The sequence below is a fragment of the Leucopleurus acutus genome (genome assembly GCF_964270905.1).
Source record: "Leucopleurus acutus genome assembly, chromosome: 1".
Classification (NCBI taxonomy): domain Eukaryota; kingdom Metazoa; phylum Chordata; class Mammalia; order Artiodactyla; family Delphinidae; genus Leucopleurus; species Leucopleurus acutus.
This window is the reverse complement of record NC_139142.1, coordinates 84,738,994-84,762,126: the sequence shown is the minus strand read 5'-3', so window position 1 is coordinate 84,762,126 and position 23,133 is coordinate 84,738,994. Positions and strand designations below refer to the sequence as shown.

At 39.6% G+C, this 23,133-nt stretch overlaps 1 protein-coding gene across 1 annotated transcript in view; it reads left to right on the top strand.

Moving 5' to 3' along the window:
* Window positions 1-512: 512 nt before the first annotated feature.
* The window catches only part of EHD4 (EH domain containing 4), an 86,365-nt gene continuing 63,744 nt past the window's right edge, over window positions 513-23,133 (top strand). The window contains exon 1 of the mRNA XM_082835365.1: window positions 513-829. Coding sequence (XP_082691491.1) covers window positions 594-829 — 236 coding nt within the window. The 5' untranslated portion in view covers window positions 513-593. The remainder of the gene's footprint in view (window positions 830-23,133) is intronic.

Genomic DNA, 23,133 nt, shown 5'->3' with positions numbered 1-23,133 from the left:
TTCCCCTACTTCAAATACTGTCAATTGTGTCCGTGAGTCAGGGTCTCTTCACCAATAAAATGTGTGTAATAACCTGCCAGTAGGTAGAAAGAACCTGCCTGTCAACTTTCTGAACATTTGTCCCCAGCATCGACGTCCATACGGCTGGAATGAGTAAACGTTCCCGGAGACTAAGGAGCCTCCGGAGGCTCTTTTATTACCAGTTCAGATTTGCCCGGAAGCCGACGCCACCTGGCCAGAGTGCGCTGGTGGTTTCGAGAAACACCCTCTTCCCCTCCCAGTCATCCAGAGGGCTCCGTCATCAATAATTCATTAAGAACCTCCTCTCCATTGGTTGGCCCCTCCACCCGCGCTGGTAGCAGCCCAATGAGGAAGGACTTGAGAGAGCCCTTTTGAATAGTGAAAGAGCTCCCGTGACGTAGATACTGGGGATTGGCTGAGACGGCGCGAGGCGGGGCCAGCTCAGGCGGTGGCTAGGGCGGCCTGGGCAGCTCAGTGCGAGCTGGGGAGGGTCGAGTCCGGAGTGGGGGTAGTTCGCTGGACCTGCACTGAGAGGGCGAGCGCGGGGTGCGGACGGGCGGACCGGCGGCAGGATGTTTAGCTGGTTGGGGCGGCAGGCGGGCGGGCGCGAACGAGCGGGCGGCGCGGACGCGGTGCAGACGGTGACGGGCGGCCTGCGCTCGCTCTACCTGCGCAAGGTGCTGCCGCTGGAGGAGGCGTACCGCTTCCACGAGTTCCACTCACCCGCGCTGGAGGACGCCGACTTTGAGAACAAGCCCATGATCCTGCTGGTGGGCCAGTACAGCACGGGCAAGACCACGTTCATCAGGTAACCCTCCCCGCCCGCTCCTCACCCCTGCCTGCGAACCTGTCCCCACCACCTAGGTGGAGGCGGTCCTCCCCACGTGTGTGCTCGTTGTCACCAGCCTCCCGCCTCCCTCGGGCTTCCTGCAGCGCACACTTCCCCTTGGAGGAACCCCGTCTCCGCTGCTTCCTCCCTCAGTATCGGCGTGACCTCAGGTTCCCCGTCCGAGCGCGGTGCCCGGGTGTCCGAAGCCCCAACCGGGGCGCGGCCGACAAAGTAGGGGCTGGCTCTCCCTACGCAGCCAGGAGGGTCCTCGAAACCGCCCCCCGCCCCTGTCTGCGTACTCCGAGCCCTCCTTCTTTGCTTTTGGAAAGGCACTCCTCTGGCTGGCATTATCTTGTCACCCTAGGCTGGGAACCCGGGGAAGGGAGGGAAAGCGAGGTTATAATAAGCACCTTCTTGATGAGCTAGTGAGGGCTACGGCTGGAAATGGGGACGGGGGTGTGGGGTAACAGAATGTGTTATTGAGTCAAAGTTGGAAAGTTAAGCCCCTAGCACAGTGCCCCGCGAGTAACTATTTGTTGGATGAATGAAAGAAAGGAAGAAAGAAAGAATGAATGGCAACAGTAGAGGGTATTGCCCACACCCCCTTCCCTTGCGGTCCTTGCACGCCGCCTCCACCACAGAGTTCGGGGGACAGGGTAGAGAGGCCGCCTTCATTCAGCTCTTGCACAGCCTCCCTTTACCGTGCGTTAGAAAGTTAGCTGTGTGTAGCCGCCGCACCAGCGGATGCCCAGTGGAACTAAGGGGGAGTGTCATATTACTATTCGTTAGTTTCCATTTCTTAGGTGGGTCAGTCCCTCCTCCCTCACCCTTGACAGCTGAAAATATTGTCATGCTCGCTGTGTCTCCAAAAGCAAACAGTTACTGTGCATGCCTTGACATTCAAATCGTATAGCTCCTTCCTAGTGATTTTTGATGGGAAATCATTTACATTGTAACAGATAGCTTTTTGAAGAGGCTATTTTACTTTTAAAGCAGCTGGCATATTAAGACTCACTTTCTTTGGTTAGGAGACTTGTTTTCCTGGGTTAAACTGTGTCAGTTGAAACAAAGTAATCATTTAAGGTTTTGATCCAGGGTTTTGGAAATTGTAACAGTCTCTTCATCATTGATGTTCAACAGGTGTTCAGAAAACTGCATTGGTATTTGGATACATGCCATTTCTATTAAGTAGTGACCTCTTTTTCTCCCTTCCAGTGACCTAAATAGTTCCCACAAATAGAGTAGTTGTCACTACAGAAAATATAGGCCTGCAGATACACTATGAATGAATTCAGTAAAACAAATATAGTATATTGAAATATAGTTCTAGGCAGTAAATTGAATGTGAAGGAAGATGGAAGAAAATAATTTTAAATTGCTCTATTTGGTGCTTATTAGTAAGCTGAAAACAGTATTAAATATGTCACCTAAGACACTCAAAATGAACCATAGAAATATTACAGTAACTGATACCTTGAAAGATGAGGCACAATACATTTAAGGTCTCAGTAAGACTAACCAGTTTTTAAGTATGTGGGACAATGAAGTATTATGACCAAGTGGTACAAGAGTGGTAGGTGGACTTTTTTTTTTGAAATATACAAATAAAGGATAAGAAGGTAAGCATTGTTATAATAGTCTCAGACATTAGCGGTGGCGTGTTCACAGCACCCTGAGTAGTTCCTCCCATCTGTCCTTGCCATGAGAGCTTTATTGTGTGATTAGGGAGCCATGGTTGATACTATGTCAACCCGGATGTGATGAGGCACTCTCTCTGCTCCCACAGCCTGGATAGTAAGCAAGCCAAAGGCAGGAGAACAAACCCACAGGAACATGAATCGATCTTTGTTTCAGTTTACTGTTTTTCTGTTTCATCATTTGGGGGGAGCTTTGTGGAATAGCTAAGCATAGTTTAAAGATGGATTTTGAGGTCTGGCAACTCCATCCAAATGAACTACTTCTCAGGAGGCACTGGAGCCCCATGTGCAACACCAGGGTGAGGGAGGAGTCACCTTATCAGGAAGTCACTTGCTCTTGAGACTTTCCCTAACGACAAAGTGACTTTATTGTTAGGCAGCAGGCACAAAAGTGGACCTGTGAGGTAGACAGGGTAGAAGAAAATCAGGGTAGACAGGAAGGTTGGTGAGCACTGGAGACAGGAGTTTGGTTTCAGAGTGGAGCTAGGAGGAAAAGATGTAGCTTCTGGGAGGAAAGCCCCAAACAAAAGGGCAGCTGCCCTCTAGAGTCCTGCACTGGAACTGGGGGCCGGAGGTGTTGGCCCAGGGTGCTGACAGTCCTGGAACATGCTTGCATTCGTGGCTGTCTTTTCTCAGTGCCTGGGTGGTTTGCTTCTAGCCAGTGAGCACTGGAAGCTCATACTTGACTATGGGATGCACCTATCTGCATAGTCAGAGATTCTTATCTACCTGGCTTCCTGCATATCCCAAGAGGTCACTGGTAACACAGAACCTTCACTGATATGGAGGGAAACTTCTCTCCTTGTAAAGCCACTCAGCAAGACCTTTGATGTACATTCCACACCCTTGATGAAACCTTACTCTTGCTTCCTTTTGTCCCATAACTGGGATGAACTAAGAGCCCCACTGAAACATGGTGAGCCAGGACATTCACCAAGAGTGAAGAAATTAAGTGTGTGCTGTGTTCTAATGAAGAGGTCTCCTAAATGGGGTGGATGGAGAACCTGAGTGTCAGGAAGTTGTGCTCATTCCTGCATGGAAGATCACCATGAAGGACTCAAGTGTGAGGAGGAGGATGGATAAAAGGAGAGTCTTGGTGGACTCTCCTCACATGGGTCACAAAGCTGGCCCAGAACTTCAGGAGATGTTTGTCAAAGTCTTTTGGAGGTAGAAACAAACAGGCTATTGTCTCGTTGACAGTTTTATTTCTCAGAAGACAGAGGATGCAATGGGAGGAACTGTTGGTGCTCTGCCTCTGACCAGCAGGAAAGAACTGACCAGAGAAGGAGAAGAGATGGGCACGGGGGAAGTGGCCATGTCACGGTAGACTCTTTAACAGCCAAGGAAGGCTGGATATTGGGTTCAGCCAGGCTTATGTCCAAAACCTGAGGAAAACAGATTTCAGAGATTCCCCCAGAAAGTCCCTGGGCCCAGGTGCTATGAAGGAAGACATTTCCACTGAGAGGATGTGAGGTTCACCAAAAATCCATTCAAACCACACAATTGCAACTTCTGATTTTTTTTTTTTTTTTTTTTTTTTGTGGTACGCAGGCCTCTCACTGTTGTGGCCTCTCCCGTTGCGGAGCACAGGCTTCGGACACGCAGGCTCAGTGGCCATGGCTCACAGGCACAGCCGCTCCGCGGTATGTGGGATCCTCCCGGACCAGGGCACGAACCCATGTCCCCTGCATCTGCAGGCAGACTCTCAACCACTGTGCCACCAGGGAAGCCCACAACTTCTGATTTTTAAGAGCTCCACTTTCTCTCTTGCTCCTACACCCTGTCCTGTTCCTCAAAAAATTTATCCTAATAAGGAAAAAAAAAAAGGAAGTCACTCAGGAAGCTATATAGGCTTTTAAAGGATAGAGACCAAGGAAATTAGGCAAGAAAAAGAAACAGAAGGCATGTAGATTGGAAAGGAAGAAGTAAAACCATCTCTATTCACAGAGGACATGATCTTGTATATAGAAAAATCCTAAAGGTTTAGGAAAAGCCTTAAAAAACTCTTAAAACTAACAAGTTCAGCAAGATGTCAGGATATAAGATTAATATACAGAATCAATTATGTTTCTATACACTAGCAATGAACAATCTGAAAATGAAATTAAGAAAATTCCATTTATAATAGCACCTTAAAAAATAAAATACTTAGGAATAAATTTAACAAAAGTAATGTAAAACTTATGCACTGAAAACTATAAAATTTTGTTGAAAGAAATTAAAGAAAGCCTTAAAAAAAAAAAAGAAAGACATTCCATGTTCATGGATTGGAAAACTTAATATTTTTAGAATGGCAGTAGTACTCAAAGTGACCTGCAGATTCACGGCAATCCCTAGCAAAATCCCAGTTGCCTTCTTTACAGAAATTGACAAGCTGGTCCTAAAATTCACATGGAAGTGTAAGGGATCCAGAATAGCCAAAACAATCTTGAAGAAAAAATGGCATTTCTCATACTTCTGATTTCAAAACTTACCACAAAGCTGCAGTAAACAAGACAGTGTGATACTATAGCTAAAGATAAACATCTAGATCAACTGAATAGAATTGAGAGTCTAGAAATAAACCCATACATCTATGATAAATTTGTTTTTACAAGGGTTCCAAGACAATTCAATGGGGGAAAATATTCTTTTTAACAAATGATGGTGGGACAACTGGATATCCACACTGCAAAAAAGAATAGGAAGTGACTTCTAATGGGTACAGCGTTTCTTTTTGGGTGATAAAAATGTTCTGAAATGAGATAGTGGTATTAGTTTCACAACTCTGTGAGTATACTAAAAACCACAGAATTGTGCCTTTTAAAAGTGTGAATTTTATGGCATATGAATTATATCTCGATAAAAAATATAAAACAATTCAGTCTTTCAGTATTAAGCATCCTGTGATTTATTTACTTTCTATAAATTCTGCAGTTAGTGCTAGTCAGGTAATTTCTGCATTTGTGTACAATAATTTAAAATAAAAATGGATGCCAGAAAAAACAAATGAATAAAAAAGTGGGAATAAGCTGAAAGAACACAAGGACAGAAGGAACTAAGGAGTAGACCCGAGAAAAAAGGAGTACAAATAGCCATTGCACCATCCCTACGCTTGTTCCCTTGTATGGTCTTGTCAGTGTATAAATGTACATTCTTCATAACACTCAAGTTAGTAAAATCAAGGTATGATGTTTTCCTATAAAATGCTTGAACAAGTAATTATGCTTTAAAACCTTAAATATTAAATATAGCATTAATAGGGGAAAAGGGAGCAGGGGTTCTACACACAAGGGTGAAAACAAGGTTTATGGACAGTACAAAGCACTAAGAAGCTGGAGTGAGTGGGCTGAGAGGGCAAAAATGCCTCAGACAATAAAAAAGCCTTTTTGGGTATGATTAGAACAAGAAAAAGAATCAGGAAGTGATAGGCTCACTGCTTGGAACTCTTGCTATAACATTAACAGAAAGCAGAACTACTCAGCTATTATTTGGCTTCCTCCTTTTCTCTCAAAGAAAATGCTCCAGGGATGGTAAAGGGAGCCCAGCCATGTTTGAGAGGGACTCAAACCCAGACTGCGAGGAGCTCTCCAGGGCCTGGCACAGGCAAGACCGAGTAAATACCCGGTTGGATAGATAGATGGGAGGCCCTTATAGGACGAACTTGCAGTTGTGCTCTAAGAACTGTGTTTGGTGATTTGTAAGAAATTATGAAGAATATGCAAAGTATCAGAAAATTGGAAGCAGACAGATGTCCCAGTTTTCAAAAATCGGGGGAAATAGATTTTGTTTAAGGACAAAGCTCTGCTCCATTCCTTTGATAGGCTCTAGACTCAGTTATTAAAGAGAAGTGAAGGCACTCACTAGGAGGCAGTCTGGTTGGTGGTCCAGTGGTTAAGACTTCACCTTCCAATGCAGGGGGTGCGGGTTCGATCCCTGGTCAGGGAGCTAAGATCCCACATGCCTTGGGGCCAAAAAAACAAAACCTAAAACAGAAGCAATATTGTAACAAATTCAGGAAAGACTTCAAAACTAAATGGTCCACATCAAAAATAATCTTAAAAAGTTCCTTTAGGGAAACACTGTGGGTCCAGTTGAGTGATTCTCACCCCCATTCAAGTGCTGGACCCCTGAAAATCATAGTAGTGTGTGTCAAGTACCATACCTTTTACAGATCTCGCCGAGATACTGAAATATTTAATTTTCACCAAACAATAGACTTTATTTACAATATACAGTATAAGATCATACCTACACAGCCTAGTGTTTCTTTACTCAAATACTATTGATTTCAGGGATGGGTCCAGCTATCACAGACTATGGAGAAGAATCAAACTGTGAGGGCTCTGGGTGACAAGAGCTGTGACACTAAAGCACAGTTTGGGATGGGTGCATAGGAGGGACCCTTCCTGCAGGTTTGGATGTTGGAAGAGGCCTCCCTGAGGATAAAACCTAAAAGCTGAACCCTACGAAATGAGCCAGAATTCGCTGCCCCAAGGAGACGGGGAAGGGAAAGTGAGAAAGTGTCACTGATGAGGCCCAGGTTTGGGTAACCGGGTAGGTGGTTGAGCTATCCACTGAGATGGGGACACAAGAGGAGGAAGAGTAGGGGCATACTTACGAGTTTAGATTTAAGCCTGTGCGTAAGTGGACACCCAGGTGTAGAGTCCGTGAGGGGTCAGACATATGGGTCTGGAATGAGAGGAAGAGGAGCTTGTGGAGATGCTGGGGGAAATGTCACCAGATAGGTGGAGTAATGCCAGGGGAGGATGATGGTTCAGAGCCATCTTAGGGCTGTTTTGCTTGCAAGTGACAGCAATTCAACTAAAAAAATCTTAAGTAAAAAGGTATACCTTAGCCCATAGAATGTACATCACCAAGAGTGAACCCTAATGTAAACTGTGGACTCTTGGTGACAATGCTGTGTCAGGGTGGGTTCATCAGTTGTGATAAGCGCACCACTCTATTGGGGGATGTTGATGATGGGGGAGGCGATGCATATGTCAAGGCAGGGGGTGTGTGGGAAACCTCTGTATTGTCCACTCAATTTTGCTGTGAACGTAAAACCGCTCTAAAAAATAAAATCTGTTAAAAAAAAAAAAGTATACCTTTTCTCACAAAACTGTTTGAACCAGGCTGTGCTGGCTTCAGGCCTGGCCTAGGACCCCACGTGGTGCCATCAGGACTCGCTGTCTCAGCTCTGCTGGCTTCCTTCTCAGGCAGTTCCTCGTGGGGTGGGCAGACCCTCTCTAATTCCAGACTCACATTCTGCCGGCTCAGCAACCCCAGTAGGAAAAAAGAGAACCCCTTTCCCCATAGTTTCACGGAAAGTCTCAGGTTTGAGTTTTATTGGCTTAACTTTGGCCGTCTGCCCATCCTTGCACCAGTCTCTCGAGCCAGGGGAATGAAGTACCTGTGCCTGGAGTGGGGTGGTCAGCCCCCAAACCTCACGGACTAAGGGTGGGGAGAGGCAGCTTCTCAGGGCACGGCTATCAGATAGGGGAAATGGACGCTAGACAGGTGAAACAGAAGACGACCCCTACAAAAGCCAGGGAACGAGGGCTGGGTGGTCAGCAGCGTCAGCTGCCTTGGGGAAACGGAGCCAGTGGATTAGCCACCAGGAGCGAGGGTGACCTTGGTAAGAGTCAGTAGGTGGTGGTGATGGAAGCCAGGTGGCAGAGGGTTGAGGAATGAGTGGGAGGTGAAGCGTCAAATATAGAAAACTCTCAGCAGCTGGGCACTGAAGGCGAGGAATCGTGCCCTGGTCACAGGCATTCCGGAGGTTTGGTTGATGAGCATGGCCTCAGCAGAGTTAGAAGTTGATGGAAGGGGCCCGTGGAGGGGGAGCGGCTGGCATTTCAGAAGCCCAAGAGGAGGCAGGACTTGGAGCAAGGATTCGGGGGGGGGGGGGGTGCGGTACCGGCCAGGTTGAGTGTGGCATTGGCAGCATCAGTCAGCTCGGCGAGACGCCGTAGGTTGGCCTCTCATCCACTCATTACATCGTCTACCTGACAAAGGGCAGCGGTACCCGAGGATTAGGAGAAGTGACATCTAGAAGCTTACTTCTAAAAGGCATTCAATGTACTTTTCAAAACCTTGGAAAATTGTGAACTAGAGAGCTGTGGTTCCTGGATCTGTCTGTGGGTCAGGATCACCAGGACACCTTCGGAAACAGATTCCAGGGCTTCATCCCAGACCTTATGAATTGGAATCTCTGTGGATGAGACTGAGAAATCTGTTTTTTGTTTTTATAAACTATATCTCAAGGTGATTCTTAGGCAGCCTCCCCCAGGAAACATTAGAGGGCCGTTGCTACATGAATATTCAGTTGATGGAATCATGACACTAGAACCATCAAGCCTGAAGAGAGAGGCTCACTGTAGTGGACCTTCCATGGCATATGGTCCAAACTCCATCTGTTCACATTTTTAGCAGCTGACGTAGAAGAAGACATAGAAGTCATGATTACAAAACTGGGGATTATGCAATAAATGCAGTTTAATAAACAGCCTTTTTCACTTAATACAATATGATGCATTTTTTCTGGTGTCATTAAGTAATCTTCAAAAATAATGTTTGCATCATATTCTATCATAAAGCTTGGAACATTGTTTTTAATATTTTTCCCAGTTTTTAATTGAAATATAGTTGATTTACAATGTGTTAATTTCTTTTTTTTGATTTTGATATGTTTTTATTTCAATCCCAATATTCAAGTTGGAAAATCCAGTGAGTTTTTTTTCTTTTAATATTTATTTATTTATGGCTGTGTTGGGTCTTTTTTTTTAATTCAAACAGAAAGTCACAAAAATTATAGTCATCCTCATCAGTACACTCAGTCCCATGTAATTAATTTTTTTTAATCTTGATCTTTTGTTAGCACTTTTATGAGTTCATCAGTTTTCCATTAGAGTTCTGAAAATGCTCATTCATTCAGTTCAGCAGTATAGTCAGTTACCGGAAACCTGTACTTGTCAGAGTCTTTTCCATGAATTCCCTGAAGATGAAACCCTTTTATAGGAACATTTTTGCAAAAGCATCAGAGTACACCCAGAACTGTCTGTAAATGACAAAAGACTTAAAAATGACCTCAGTTAAAGATTTGATGAAAGTTCATAATAATGTAATTGACAAAGAAATTTAGTTATTTCTGAGATACACATTTTAAAGTAATTAGAATTATGACATAACATACCAGAACATATAAGATTTTTAGAAATTTCATGTAATGTCTGAAACAGTTATATTAACATATTTCCATACAAATAACCCAAAGAAAGTTTAGTATTAGTTGTTTTTTTGGTTTCTTTGTTTTTTTATACTGCAGGTTCTTATTAGTCATCAATTTTATACACATCAGTGTATACATGTCAATCCCAATCACCCAATTCAGCACACCACCCACCGCGGTTTTCCCCCCTTGGTGTCCATACGTTTGTTCTCTACATCTGTGTCTCAACTTCTGCCCTGCAAACCGGTTCATCTGTACCATTTTTCTAGGTTCCACATACATGCATTAATATACGATATTTGTTTTTCTCTTTCTGACTTACTTCACTCTCTCTGACAGTCTCTAGATCCATCCATGTCTCAACAAATGACTCAATTTCGTTCCTTTTTATGGCTGAGTAATATTCCATTGTATATATGTACCACATCTTCTTTATCCATTTGTCTGTCGATGGGCATTTAGGTTGCTTCCGTGATCTGGCTATTGTAAATAGTGCTGCAATGAACATTGGGGTGCACGTGTCTTTTTGAATTATGGTTTTCTCTGGGCATATGCCCAGTAGTGGGATTGCTGGATCATATGGTAATTCTATTTTTAGTTTTTTAAGGAACTTCCATACTGTTCTCCATAGTGGCTGCATCAATTTACATTCCCACCAACAGTGCAAGAGGGTTCCCTTTTCTCCACACCCTCTCCAGCATTTGTTGTTTGTAGATTTTCTGATGATGCCCATTCTAACTGGTGTGAGGTGATACCTCATTGTAGTTTTGATTTGCATTTCTCTAATAATTAGCGATGTTGAGCAGCTTTTCATGTGCTTCTTGGCCATCTGTATGTCTTCTTTGGAGAAATGTCTGTTTAGGTCTTCTGCCCATTTTTTGGATTGGGTTGTTTGTTTCTTTAATATTGAGCTGCATTAACTGTTTATATACTTTGGAGATTAATCCTTTGTCCATTGATTCGTCTGCAAATATTTTCTCCCATTCTGAGAGTTGTCTTTTTGTCTTGTTTATGGTTTCCTTTGCTGTGCAAAAGCTTTGAAGTTTCATTAGGTCCCATTTGTTTATTTTTGTTTTTATTTCCATTACTCTTGGAGGTGGATCAAAAAAGATCTTGCTGTGATATATGTCAAAGAGTGTTCTTCCTATGTTTTCCTCTAAGAGTTTTATAGTGTCCGGTCTTACATTTAGGTCTCTAATCCATTTTGACTTTATTTTTGTGTATGGTGTTAGGGAGTGTTCTAACTTCATTCTTTTACATGTAGCTGTCCAGTTTTCCCAGCACCACTTATTGAAGAGACTGTCTTTTCTCCATTGTATATCTTTGTCTCCTTTGTCATAGATTAGTTGAACATACGTGCATGGGTTTACCTCTGGGCTTTCTATATTGTTCCATTGATCTATGTTTCTGTTTTTGTGCCAGTACCATATTGTCTTGATTACTGTAGCTTTGTGGTATAGTCTGAAGTCAGGGAGTCTGATTCCTCCAGCTCCGTTTTTTTACTTCAAGACTGCTTTGGCTATTCGGGGTCTTTTGTGTCTCCATACAAATTTTAAGATTATTTGTTCCAGTTCCATAAAAAATGCCATTGGTAATTTGATAGGGATTGCATTGAATCTGTAGATTGCTTTTGGGTAGTATAGTCATTTTCACAATATTGATTCTTCCAATCCAAGAACGTGGTATATCTCTCCATCTGTTGGTATCATCTTTAATTTCTTTCATCAGTGTCTTATAGTTTTCTGCATACAGGTCTTTTGTCTCCCTAGGTAGGTTTATTCCTAGGTATTTTATTCTTTCTGTTGCAATGGTAAATGAGAGTGTTTTCATAATTTCTCTTTCAGATTTTTCATCATTAGTGTATAGGAATGAAAGAGATTTCTGTGCATTAATTTTGTATCCTGCAACTTAACCAAATTCATTGATTAGCTCTAGTAGTTTTCTGGTGGCATTTTTAGGATTCTCTATGTATAGTATCATGTCATCTGCAAGGAGTGACAGTTTTACTTTTTCATTTCCAATTTGTATTCCTTTTCTTTCTTTTTCTTCTCTGCCGTGGCTAGGACTTCCAAAACTATGTTGAATAATAGTGGTGAGAGTGGATATCCTTGTCTTGTTCCTGATCTTAGAGGAAATGCTTTCAGTTTTTCACCATTGAGAATGATGTTTGCTGTGGGTTTGTTGTATATGGCCTTTATTATGTTGAGGTAGATTCCCTCTATGCCCACTTTCTGGAGAGTTTTTATCATAAATGGGTATTGAATTTTGTCATAAGCTTTTTCTGCATCTATTGAGATGATCATATGGTTTTTATTCTTCAATTTGTTAATATGGTGTATCACATTGATTGATTTGCATATATTGAAGAATCCTTGCATCCCTGGGATAAATCCCACTTGATGATGGTGTATGATCTTATTAATGTGTTGTTGGATTCTGTTTGCTGGTATTTTGTTGAGGATTTTTGCATCTATATTCATCAGTGATATTGGTCTGTAATTTTCTTTTTTTGTAGTGTCTTTGTCTGTTTTGGTATCAGGGTGATGGTGGCCTCATAGAATGAGTTTGGGAGTGTTCCTTCCTCTGCAATTTTTTGGAAGAGTTTGAGAAGAGTGGGTGTTAGCTCTCCTCTAAATGTTTGATAGAATTCACCTGTGAAGCCATCTGGTCCTAGACTTTTGTTTGTTGGAAGATTTTTAATCACAGTTTCAATTTCATTACTTGTGAATGGTCTGTTCATATTTTCTGTGTCTTCCGGGTTCAGTATTGGAAAGTTATACCTTTCTAAGAATTTGCCCATTTCTTCCACGTTGTCCATTTTATTGGCATACAGTTGCTTGTAGTAGTCTCTTAGGATGCTTTGTATTTCTGTGGTGTCTGTTGTAACTTCTCCTTTTTCATTTGTAATTTTATTGATTTGAGTCCTCTCCCTATTTTTCTTGATGAGTCTGGCTAATGGTTTATCAATTTTGTTTATCTTCTCAAAGAACCAGCTTTTAGTTTTATTGATCTTTGCTATTGTTTTCTTTGTTTCTATTTCATTTATTTCTGCTCTGATCTTTATGATTTCTTTCCTTCTTCTAACTTTGGGTTTTGTTTGTTCTTCTTTCTCTGGTTCCTTTAGGTGTAATGTTATTGTTTACTTGAGATTTTTCTTGTTTCTTGAGGTAGGCTTGTATAGCTATAAACTTCCCTCTTAGAACTGCTTTTGCTGTATCCCATAGGTTTTGGAAAATCGTGTTTTCATTGTCATTTGTCTCTAGGTAGTTTTTGATTTCCTCTTTGATTTCTTCAGTGATCTCTTGGTTATTTAGTAACGTATTTTTAGCCTCCATGTGTTTGTGTTTTTTTCCCTGTAATTCATTTCTAATCTCATAGCATTATGGTCAGAACATATGCTTGATATGATTTCAATTTTCTCAAATTTACTGAGGCTTGAGTTGTGACCCAAGATGTGATCTATCCTGGAGAATGTTCTGTGAGCCCTTGAGAAGAAAGTGTAATCTGCTGTTTTTTGATGGAACGTCCATAAATATCAAATCTATCTGGTCTATTGTGTCATTTAAAGCTTCTGTTTCCTTATTTATTTTCATTTTGGATGATCTGTCCATTGGTGTAAGTGATGATCTGTCCATATGTGTTAAAGTCCCCCACTATTATTATGTTACTGTCAATTTCCTCTTTTGTAGCTGTTAGCAGTTGCCTTATGTATTGAGGTGCTCCTATGTTGGGTGCATATATATTTATAATTGTTATATCTTCTTCTTGGATTGATCCCTTGATCATTATGGACTGTCCTTTCTTGTCTCTTGTAACATTCTTTATTTTAAAGTCTTTTTTATCTGATATGAGTATAGCTGCTCAAGCTTTCTTTTGATTTCCATTTGCATGGAATATCTTTTTCCATCCCTCACTTTCAGTCTGTATGTGTCCCTAGGTCTGAAGTGAGTCTCTTATAGATAGCACATATATGGGTGTTGTTTTTGTATCCATTCAGCAGGCCTGTGTCTTTTGCTTGGAGCATTTAATCCATTCACGTTTAAGGTAATTATCAATAAGTATGTTCCTATGACCATTTTCTTAATTGTTTTGGGTTTGTTTTTGTAGGTCCTTTTCTTCTCTTGTGTTTCCCACTTAGAGAAGTTCTTTTAGCATTTGTTGTAGAGCTGGTGCTGAATTCTCTTAGCTTTTGCTTGTCTGTAACGCTTTTGATTTCTCCGTTGAATCTGAATGAGATTCTTGCCGGGTAGAGTAGTCTTGGTTGTAGCTTCTTCCCTTTCATCATTTTAAGTATATCATGCCACTCCCTTCTGGCTTGTAGAGTTTCTGCTGAGAAATCAGCTGTTAACCTTATGGGAGTTCCCTTGTATGTTATTTGTCATTTTTCCCTTGCTGCTTTCAATAATTTTTCTTTGTCTTTAATTTTTGCCAATTTGATTACTATGTGTCTCGGTGTGTTTCTCCTTGGGTTTATCCTGTATGGGACTCGCTGTGCTTCCTGGACTTGGGTGGCTATTTCCTTTCCCATGTTATGGAAATTTTTGACTATAATCTCTTCAAATATTTTCTCAGGTTCTTTCTCTCTGTCTTCTCATTTTGGGACCCCTATAATGCGAATGTTGTTGCGTTTAATGTTGTTCAAGAGGTCTCTTAGGCTGTCTTCATTTCTTTTCATTCTTTGTTCTTTATTCTGTTCCGCAGCAGTGAGTTCCACCATTGTGTCTTCCAGGTCACTTATCTGTTCTTCTGCCTCAGTTATTCTGCTATTAATTCCTTCTAATGTAGTTTTCATTTCAGTTACAATGTGTTAATTTCTGCTGTACAGCAAAGTGATTCAGTTATACATATATATCCATTCTTTTTTATATTCTTTTCCATTATAGTTTATTGTAGGATACTGAATATAGTTCTCTGTGCTGTACAGTAGGACCTTGTTGTTTATCCATTCCACATATAATACCTTACATCTGCTAACCCCAACCTCCCACTCCATCCCTTCCCCAACACCCTCCCCCTTGGCAGCCACAAGTCCATTCTCTATGTCTGTGAGTCTCTTTCTGTTTTGAAGATAGGTTCATTTGTGTCATATTTTAGATTCCACATATAAGTGATATCATATGGTATCTGCCTTTCTCTGACTTCACTTAGTATGATAATCTCTAGCTGCATCCATGTTGCTGCAAATAGCATTATTTGATTTTGGCTGAGTAGTATTCCATTGCATATATGTACCACATCTTCTTTATCCATTCATCTGTCGATGGACATTTAGGTTGTTTCGTGTCTTGGCTATTGTGAATAGTGGTGCTGTGAACATGGGGGTGCGTGTATCTTTTTGGATTAAAGTCTTGTCTGGGAATATGCCCAGGAGAGGGATTGCTGGATCATATGGTAATTCTATTTTTAGTTTTCTGAGGAACCAGCATACTGTTTTCCACAGTGGCTGTACCAACTTACATTCCCATGAACAGTGTAGAAGTGTTCCCTTTTCTCAGCATCCTGTCCATCATTTGTTATTTGTAGAGTTTTTAATGATGGCCGTTCTGACCGGTGTGAGGTGGTACCTCATGTAGTTTTGACTTACATTTCTCTAATAATTAGTGATGTTGAGAATCTTTTCATGTGCCTACTGGCCATTTGTATTTCTTCTTTGGAGAAATGTCTATTTAGGTGTTGCCCATTTTTCAATTGGGTTGTTTGTTGTTGAGTCGTATGAGCTGTTTGTATATTTTGGAAATTAAGCCTTTGTCAGTTGCATCACTTGGAAATATTTTCTCCCATTCCGTAGGTTGTCTTTTTGTTTTTTTATGGTTACCTTTGTTGTGTAAAAGCTTATAAATTTGATTAGGTCCCATTTGTTTATTTTTGTTTTTATTTCTATGGCCTTGGGAGACTGACACAAGAAAACACTGGTACAATTTATATCAGAGAATTGTTGCCTATGCTCTCTTCTAGGAGTTTTATGGTGTCGTGTCTTATGTTTAAGTCTTTAAGTCATTTTGAGTTTTATTTTTGTATTTGGTGAGAGGGTGTGTTCTAACTTCATCAGATTTACATGCGGCTATCCAACTTTACCAACAGCACTTGCTGAAGAGACTGTCTTTTTCCCGTTTTATATTCTTGCCTCCTTTGTCAAAGATTAATTGACTGTAGGTGTTTGGGTTTATTTCTGGGCTCTCTATTCTGTTCCATTGACCCCTAAGTCTGTTTTTGTTCTAATACCACGCTGTTTTGATTACTGTAGCTTTGTAGTATTGTCTGAAGTCTAGGAGGGTTATGACTGCTGCTTTGTTCTTTTTCTTCAAGATTGTTTTTGGCAATTCAAGATTGCTTTGATTTTATGGTTCCATATAAATTTTAGGATTTGTTCTAGTTCTGTGAAAAATGTCATGGGTAATTTGATAGGGATCACATTAAATCTGCATGGGTAGTATGTCATTTTAACAATATTTGTTCTTCCAATCCAAGAACATTGTATATCTTTCCATTTCTTTGAATCATCTTCAGTTTCCTTTATTAATGTTTTGTAGTTCTCAGCAGATGTCTTTCACCTCCTTGGTCCAGTTTATTCCTAAGTATTTTATTTTGGGGGGCACAATTTTGAAAGGTTTTTTTTTTTTTTTTTACATTCCCTTTCTGATATTTCATTACTATTGTAAAGAAATACAACTAATTTCTATAGGAACATTGTTTTTAATTTTATGCTGTTATGCCTAATATTGCAATGAATACTCTTGGCTATAAATCTTAGTATATCTAGCTTTTTTCTTAGAATAGCTGTCTGAGCATGAATTACTGCATCAGAAGTTATGAATATTTTTCAAGTTTATATATACTCATTTTTATACTAATTAATTTAATTTATTTATTTATTTTTGGCTGCATTGGGTCTTGGTTGCAGCACACAGGCTTTCTCTAGTTGCAGCGAGCAGGGCCTCCTTTTCGTTGCAGTGCAAGGGCTTCTCATTGTGGTGGCTTCTCTTGTTGTGGAGCATGGGCTCTAGGCACGCAGGCTTCAGTAGTTGTGCACAAGCTCAGTAGCTGTGGCTTGCGGGCTCTAGAGTGCAGGCTCAGTTGTGGCACACGGGCTTAGGTGCTCTGCAGCATGTGGGATCTTCCCAGACCAGGGCTTGAATCCGTGACCCCTGCATTGGCAGGCGGTTTCTTAACTACTGCGCCACCAGGGAAGTCCCTATATATACTCTTGACAAATGTACTTTGTGTGTGTGTGTGTGTGTGTGTGTGTGTGTATGCATGCTGTATATATTAAATATATATATACACACACACACACACACAAAGGAGTGTACGTGTGTGTATATATATTCCTATTTGGAAAAGTTCTTTCAAATTAGACTCCCATTAGGGAGTCTAATATAAGGATTATTATTTCATTAAACCATTGATAAAACTAAGTATTACTATTAAAAACAAATAAATATGATAGGAAAAAGTTTCTTTTTTTTATCTAGTGAAGCTGAACTCATAAAATATATAGCCAACATCTATATTTTTTTGTGAATTGTATATGAACTTGGACCAATTTTCATTTGGAGTATTAGTCTTTATCTTGCAGATATTTAAATATTTTACTCAATAATGGCTGTCCTTTGTCGTAGTTATTATAAGTTTTTTTTCCAGTTTGAGGTTTGCTTTTTTAATTTTTATGATAATTTTTGACGTGCAGAAATATGTAACATTTGTGGTCAAATCTAGCGTTTTTTTCCTCCATAGAAGATGTCTTTTATCTCTCTTATGCCTAGAAGATCCTTGTTTATCCTAAGATTTAGAAAATATTCACCTGTATTTTCTTTTTTTAAATAGATTTTTAAAAATATTTAACTCTTTAATCCACTTGGAAGTAAAATCTGTTTTGAAAGTATTCTTGTTTTGGTTTTTTATTTTTTAACCTTGTTTATGGAATAATCCTATATATTCTTTTCCATTTTGGTTTATCCCAGGAGATTGGTTATAGTTCCCTGTGCTATACAGTAGGACCTTGGTGTTTATCCATTCTAAATGTAATAGTTTGCATCTACCAATCCCAAACTCCCAGTCCATCTCTCTCCCCCCACCCGACCGCCCCCTTGGCAACCGCAAGTCTGATCTCTGTCTGTAGGTCTATTTCTCTTTTGTAGATAAGTTCATTTGTGCCATATTTTAGATTCCACATATAAGTGATATCATATGGTATTTGTCTTTCTCTTTCTGACATACTTCACTTAGTATAATAATGTCTAGTTGCATCCATGTTGCTGCAAATGGCATTATTTCATTCGTTTTATGGCTTAGTAGTATTCCATTATATATATGTACCATATCTTCTTTATCCATTCATCTGTCAATGGACATATAGGTTGTTTCCATGTTTTGGCTATTGTGAATAGTGGTGCTATTAACATAGGGGTGCATGTATCTTTTTGAATTATGATTTTGTCCAGGAATATGCCCAGGAGTAGGATTGCTAGATCATATGGTAATTCTACTTTTAGTTTTTTGAGTAACTGCCATACTGTTTTCCATAGTGGCTGTACCAACTTACGTTCCCACCAACAGTATAGGAGGGTTCCCTTTTCTCCATACCCTCTCCAGCTTTTGTTATTTGTAGACTTTTTAATGATGGCCATTCTGACTGGTGTGAGGTGATACCTTATCGTAGTTTTAATTTGCATTTCTCTAATAATTAGTGATGTTGAGCATCTTTTCATGTGCCTATTGGCCATCTGTATGTTTTCTTTGGAGAAATGTCTGTTAAGGTCTTCTGCCTATCTTTCAGTTGGGTTGGGTGTTTTTTTGTTGTTGAGTTGTACGAGCTGTTTGTATATTTTGGAGATTAAGCCCTTGTCAGTCACATCATTTGCAAATGTTTTCTCCCATTCCTAGGTTGTCTTTTTGTTTTCATTTTTGTTTTAATGATTTCCTTTGTTGTGCAAAAGCTTGTAAGTTTGATTAGGTCCCATTTGTTTATTTTTGTTTTTATTTCTATTGCCTTGGGAGACTGATCTAAGAAAACATTGGTACAATTTATGTCAGAGAATGTTTTGCCTATGCTCTCTTCTAGGAGTTTTATGGTGTCATGTCTTATGTTTAAGTCTATAAGCCATTTTGAGTTTATTTTTGTGGATGCTGTGAGGTTGTGTTCTAACTTCGCAGATTTACAAGCAGCTGTCCAACTTTCCCAGCAACACTTGCTGAAGAGACTTTTTCCCATTTTATATTCTTGCCTCCTTTTTTGAAGATTAATTGACTGTAGGTGTGTAGGTTTATTTCTGGGCTCTCTATTCTGTTCCATTGATCCGTATGTCTATTTTTGTACCAATACCGCACTGTTTTGTTTATTGTAGCTTTGTAGTATTGTCTAAAGTCTGGGAGAGTTATGCCTCCTGCTTTGTTTTCTCCCCCCCCTCAGGATTGCTTTGGCAATATGGTTTATATGGTTCCATATAAATTTTTTGATTATTCTAGTTTTGTGAAAAATGTCATGGGTAATTTGATAAGGATTGCATTAAATCTGTAGATTCCTTTGGGTAGCATAGCCATTTTAACAATATTAATTCTTCCAATCCAAGAGCATGGTATATCTTTCCATTTCTTTGAATCCTCTTTAATTTCCTTTATTAATGTTTTATAGTTCTCAGCGTATAAGTCTTTCACCTCCTTGGTCAGGTTTATTCCTAGGTATTGTGTGTGTGTGTGTGTGTGTGTGTGATTTTAAAAGGTGTTGTTTTTTTACATTCCCTTTCTGATATTTCATTGTTAGTGTAAAGAAATGAAGTCAATTTCTGAATGTTAATCTTGTATATCCTGCTACTTGGCTAAATTCATTTATTAGATCTAGTAGTTTTTGGGTGGAGTCCTTAGGGTTTTCTATATACAGTATCATGTCATCTGCATATAGTGACAATTTCACCTCTTCCCTTCTAATTCGGATACCTTTTATTTCTTTTTCTTGTCTAACTGTTGTGGCTAGGACTTCCAATACTATGTCAAATAGAAGTGGTGAGGGTGGGCATCCTTGTCTTGTTTCAGATTTTAGCGGGAAGACTTTCGGCTTTTCACCATTGAGTATTATATTGGCTGTGGGTTTGTCATAAATGGCTTTTATTATGTGAGATGTGTTCCCTCTTTACCCACTTTGGTGAGAGTTTTTATCATGAATCGATGTTGAGTTTTTTCAAATGCTTTTTCTGCATCTATTGAGATGATCATGTGGTTTTTGACTTTTATTTATGTGGTGTATCACATTGATTGATTTGTGTATGTTGAGCCATCCTTGTGAACTTGGGATGAATCCCACCTTGGTTGTGGTGTATGACCTTTTTTATGTGTTGTTGGATTTGTTTTGCTAATATTTTGTTGAGAATTTTTGCATCTATATTCATCAAAGATATTGGCATGTAGTTTTCTTTTTTGGTGTTATCTTTGCTGGTTTTGGTATCACGGTGATGGTGGCTTCATAGAATGTCTTTGAGAGTGTTCCCTCATCTTCAGTCTTTTGGAAGAGTTTGAAAATAATATAAGTTCTTTGTGTGTTTGGTAGAATTCGTTCATGAAGCCATCTGGTCTTGGACTATTTTTTTAAATATAAATTTATTTATTTATTTTTGGCTGTGTTGGGTCTTTGTTGCTACACACAGGCTTTCTGTAGTTGTGGTGAGTGGGGGCTACTCTTTATTGCAGTGTGTGGGCTTCTTATTGTGGTGGCTTCTCTTGTTGTGGAGCATAGGCTCTAGGCACATGGGCTTCAGTAGTTGTGGCACGTGGGCTCTAGAGCACAGGCCCAGTAGTTGTGGTGCACAGGCTTAGTTGCTCTGCGGCATGTGGGATCTTCCTGGACCAGGGCTTGAACCCATGTCCCATGTATTGGCAGGTGGATCATTAACCTCTGCACCACCAGGGAAGTCCCTGGTCTTGGACTTTTGCTTGTAGGGAGTTTTTTTTAAATTACAGATTCGATTTTACTTTTAGTGATCAGTCTATTCAAATCATCTATTTCTTCTTGATTCCCTTTTGATGGGCTGTATATTTCTAGAAAGTTGTCCATTTCTTCTAGGCTGTCAAATTTGTTGGCATATAATTGTGCATGGTATTCTCTTATGGTGTTTTGTATTTCTCCGGTATCAGTTAAGATTTCTCCTTTTTCATTTCTTATTTTGTTTATTTGGGTTCTCTCTCTTTTCTTGGTGAGCCTGGCCAGAGGTTTATCCATTTTGTTTACCCTTTCAAAGAACCAGCTCTTGGTTTATTGGCTTTTTCTGTTGTTTTTTAAATCTCAATTTTATTTATTTCTTCCGTGATTTTTATTATTTCCTTCCTTCTGCTGACTTTAGGTTTTGTTTGTTCTTCTTTTTCTAATTCTTTTAGGTGGTAGTTTAGGTTGTTTATTTGAGATTTTTCTCATTTTGTGAGGCAGGCCTGTGTCACTGTGAACTTCCCTCTAAGAACTGCTTTTGCAGTATCCCATAGATTTTGTATGGCTGTGTTTTCATTGTCATTTGTCTCAAGGTATTTTTTTAATTTCCTTTTTGATTTCTTCGTTGACCCATTGTTTTTTTTAGTAACATGTTGTTCAGTCTCCATGTAGTCGTTTTTTTTCTCATTTCTTTTCCCATGGTTGATTCCTAGTTTCAGGACATTGTGGTCAGAGAAGATGCTTGAAATAATTTCTGTACTCTTAAATTCATTGAGGTTAGTTTTGTGCCTTAGTATGTGGTCAGTCCTAGAGAATGTTCCATGTGCACTTGAAAAGAATGTGTATTCTGTTTTTTGGGGACGTAATGTGCTGTAAATATCAGTTAAGTCTAACTGTTCTATTGTATCATTTAGGATCCCTGTTGCCTTATTGATTTTCTTGTAGACATCTGTCCATTGATGTGAGTGAGGTGTTAAAGTTTCCTACTGTTACTGTATTCCCATCAATTTATGTCTGTTAGTATTTGTTTTATGTATTTGGGTGCTCCTATATTACGTGCATATATGTTGATGAGTATAAAATCCTCTTGTATTGATCTTTTTATCATTACATAGTGCCCTTCTTTATCTTTCTTTATAGCCTTTGTTTTAAAGTCTTTGTTTTCTGATATGAGTATTGCAACTCCTGTTTTCTTGTCATTTCTGTTTGCCTGAAATATCTTTTTCCATCCCCTCACTTTCAATCTATGTGTGCCCTTTGCCCTAGGGTGGGTCTCTTACAGGCAGCATATTGTAGGCTCTTGTTTTTTTAATCCAGTCTGCCATTTTATGTCTTTTGATTGGCACATTCAGTCCATTGACATTTAAGGTAATTATTGATGCACACATATTGCCGTTTGAAACCTTGTTTTCCAGTTGATTGTTTCTTCTTTGTTCCTTTCTTTTTGTGGTTAGTTCCTTTTATTTTATGGTTGTGTTCTCTTCTTTTTGTGAATCTATTGTGTGTTTTTAATTTGTAGTTGCCCTGTTTTTCAAGTATGTTAACCCCTTCCTCTATCTGCTTGCTTTAGACTGATAGTCATATGGGCTCAAACACATGCTTAAAAAAAAAAAAAAATCTGCATTTTCTTACTCTCCTTCCCCACATTTTATGATTTTGATGTCCTTTTTTACATCTTCATGTTTATCCTTTTGATGTTCTTTGTGTTTATCATCGCTTTCACAAATAGGTTTTTTTTTTTTTCTTTCTTTTTGATCTGTATACTGGCTAATTTAAGTGATTTACTTTCCAGTTGTGATTTCCTCCTTCCTATATCTTCCTGCTCCTTTTCTATTTAGAGAAGACCTTTCAATATTTCTTTTAGGATAGGTTTAGTATTGCTGTATTCTTTTAGTTTTTGCTTGTCTGAGAAATTCTTTATTTCTCCTTCTATTTTAAATGATAATCTTGCTGGGTGGAGTATTCCAGGTCACATGTTTTTCCCTTTCAAGACTTTGAATATGTTTTGCCACTCCCTTCAGGCCTGCAGTGTTTCTGTAGAGAAATCAGCTGATAGCCATATGGGTGTTCCCTTGTAATTAACTCTTTGTTTTTCTCTTGCTGCCATTAGAATCCTCTCTTTATCTTTAATTTTTGCCATTTTTATTATAATATGTCTTAGTGTAGGTCTGTTCGGGTTCATCTTGTTTGGGACCCTCTGTGCTTCCTATATCTGGATATCTGTTTCCTTCTTTAGATTTGGGAAGTTTTCAGCCATAATTTCTTCAAATACATTTTCGATCCCCTTTTCTCTTTCTTCTCCTTCTGGAATCCCTATTATGCATAGACTGACCTACTTTATATTATCCCATAGGTCTCTTGTATTGCTTTCATTTCTTTCTTTTATTTTTTTTTTAAATTCTGCTTTTTGTCTGCTGTTTTGATTGGGTAGTTTCCATTATTCTGTCTTCCAGATCACTTGTCC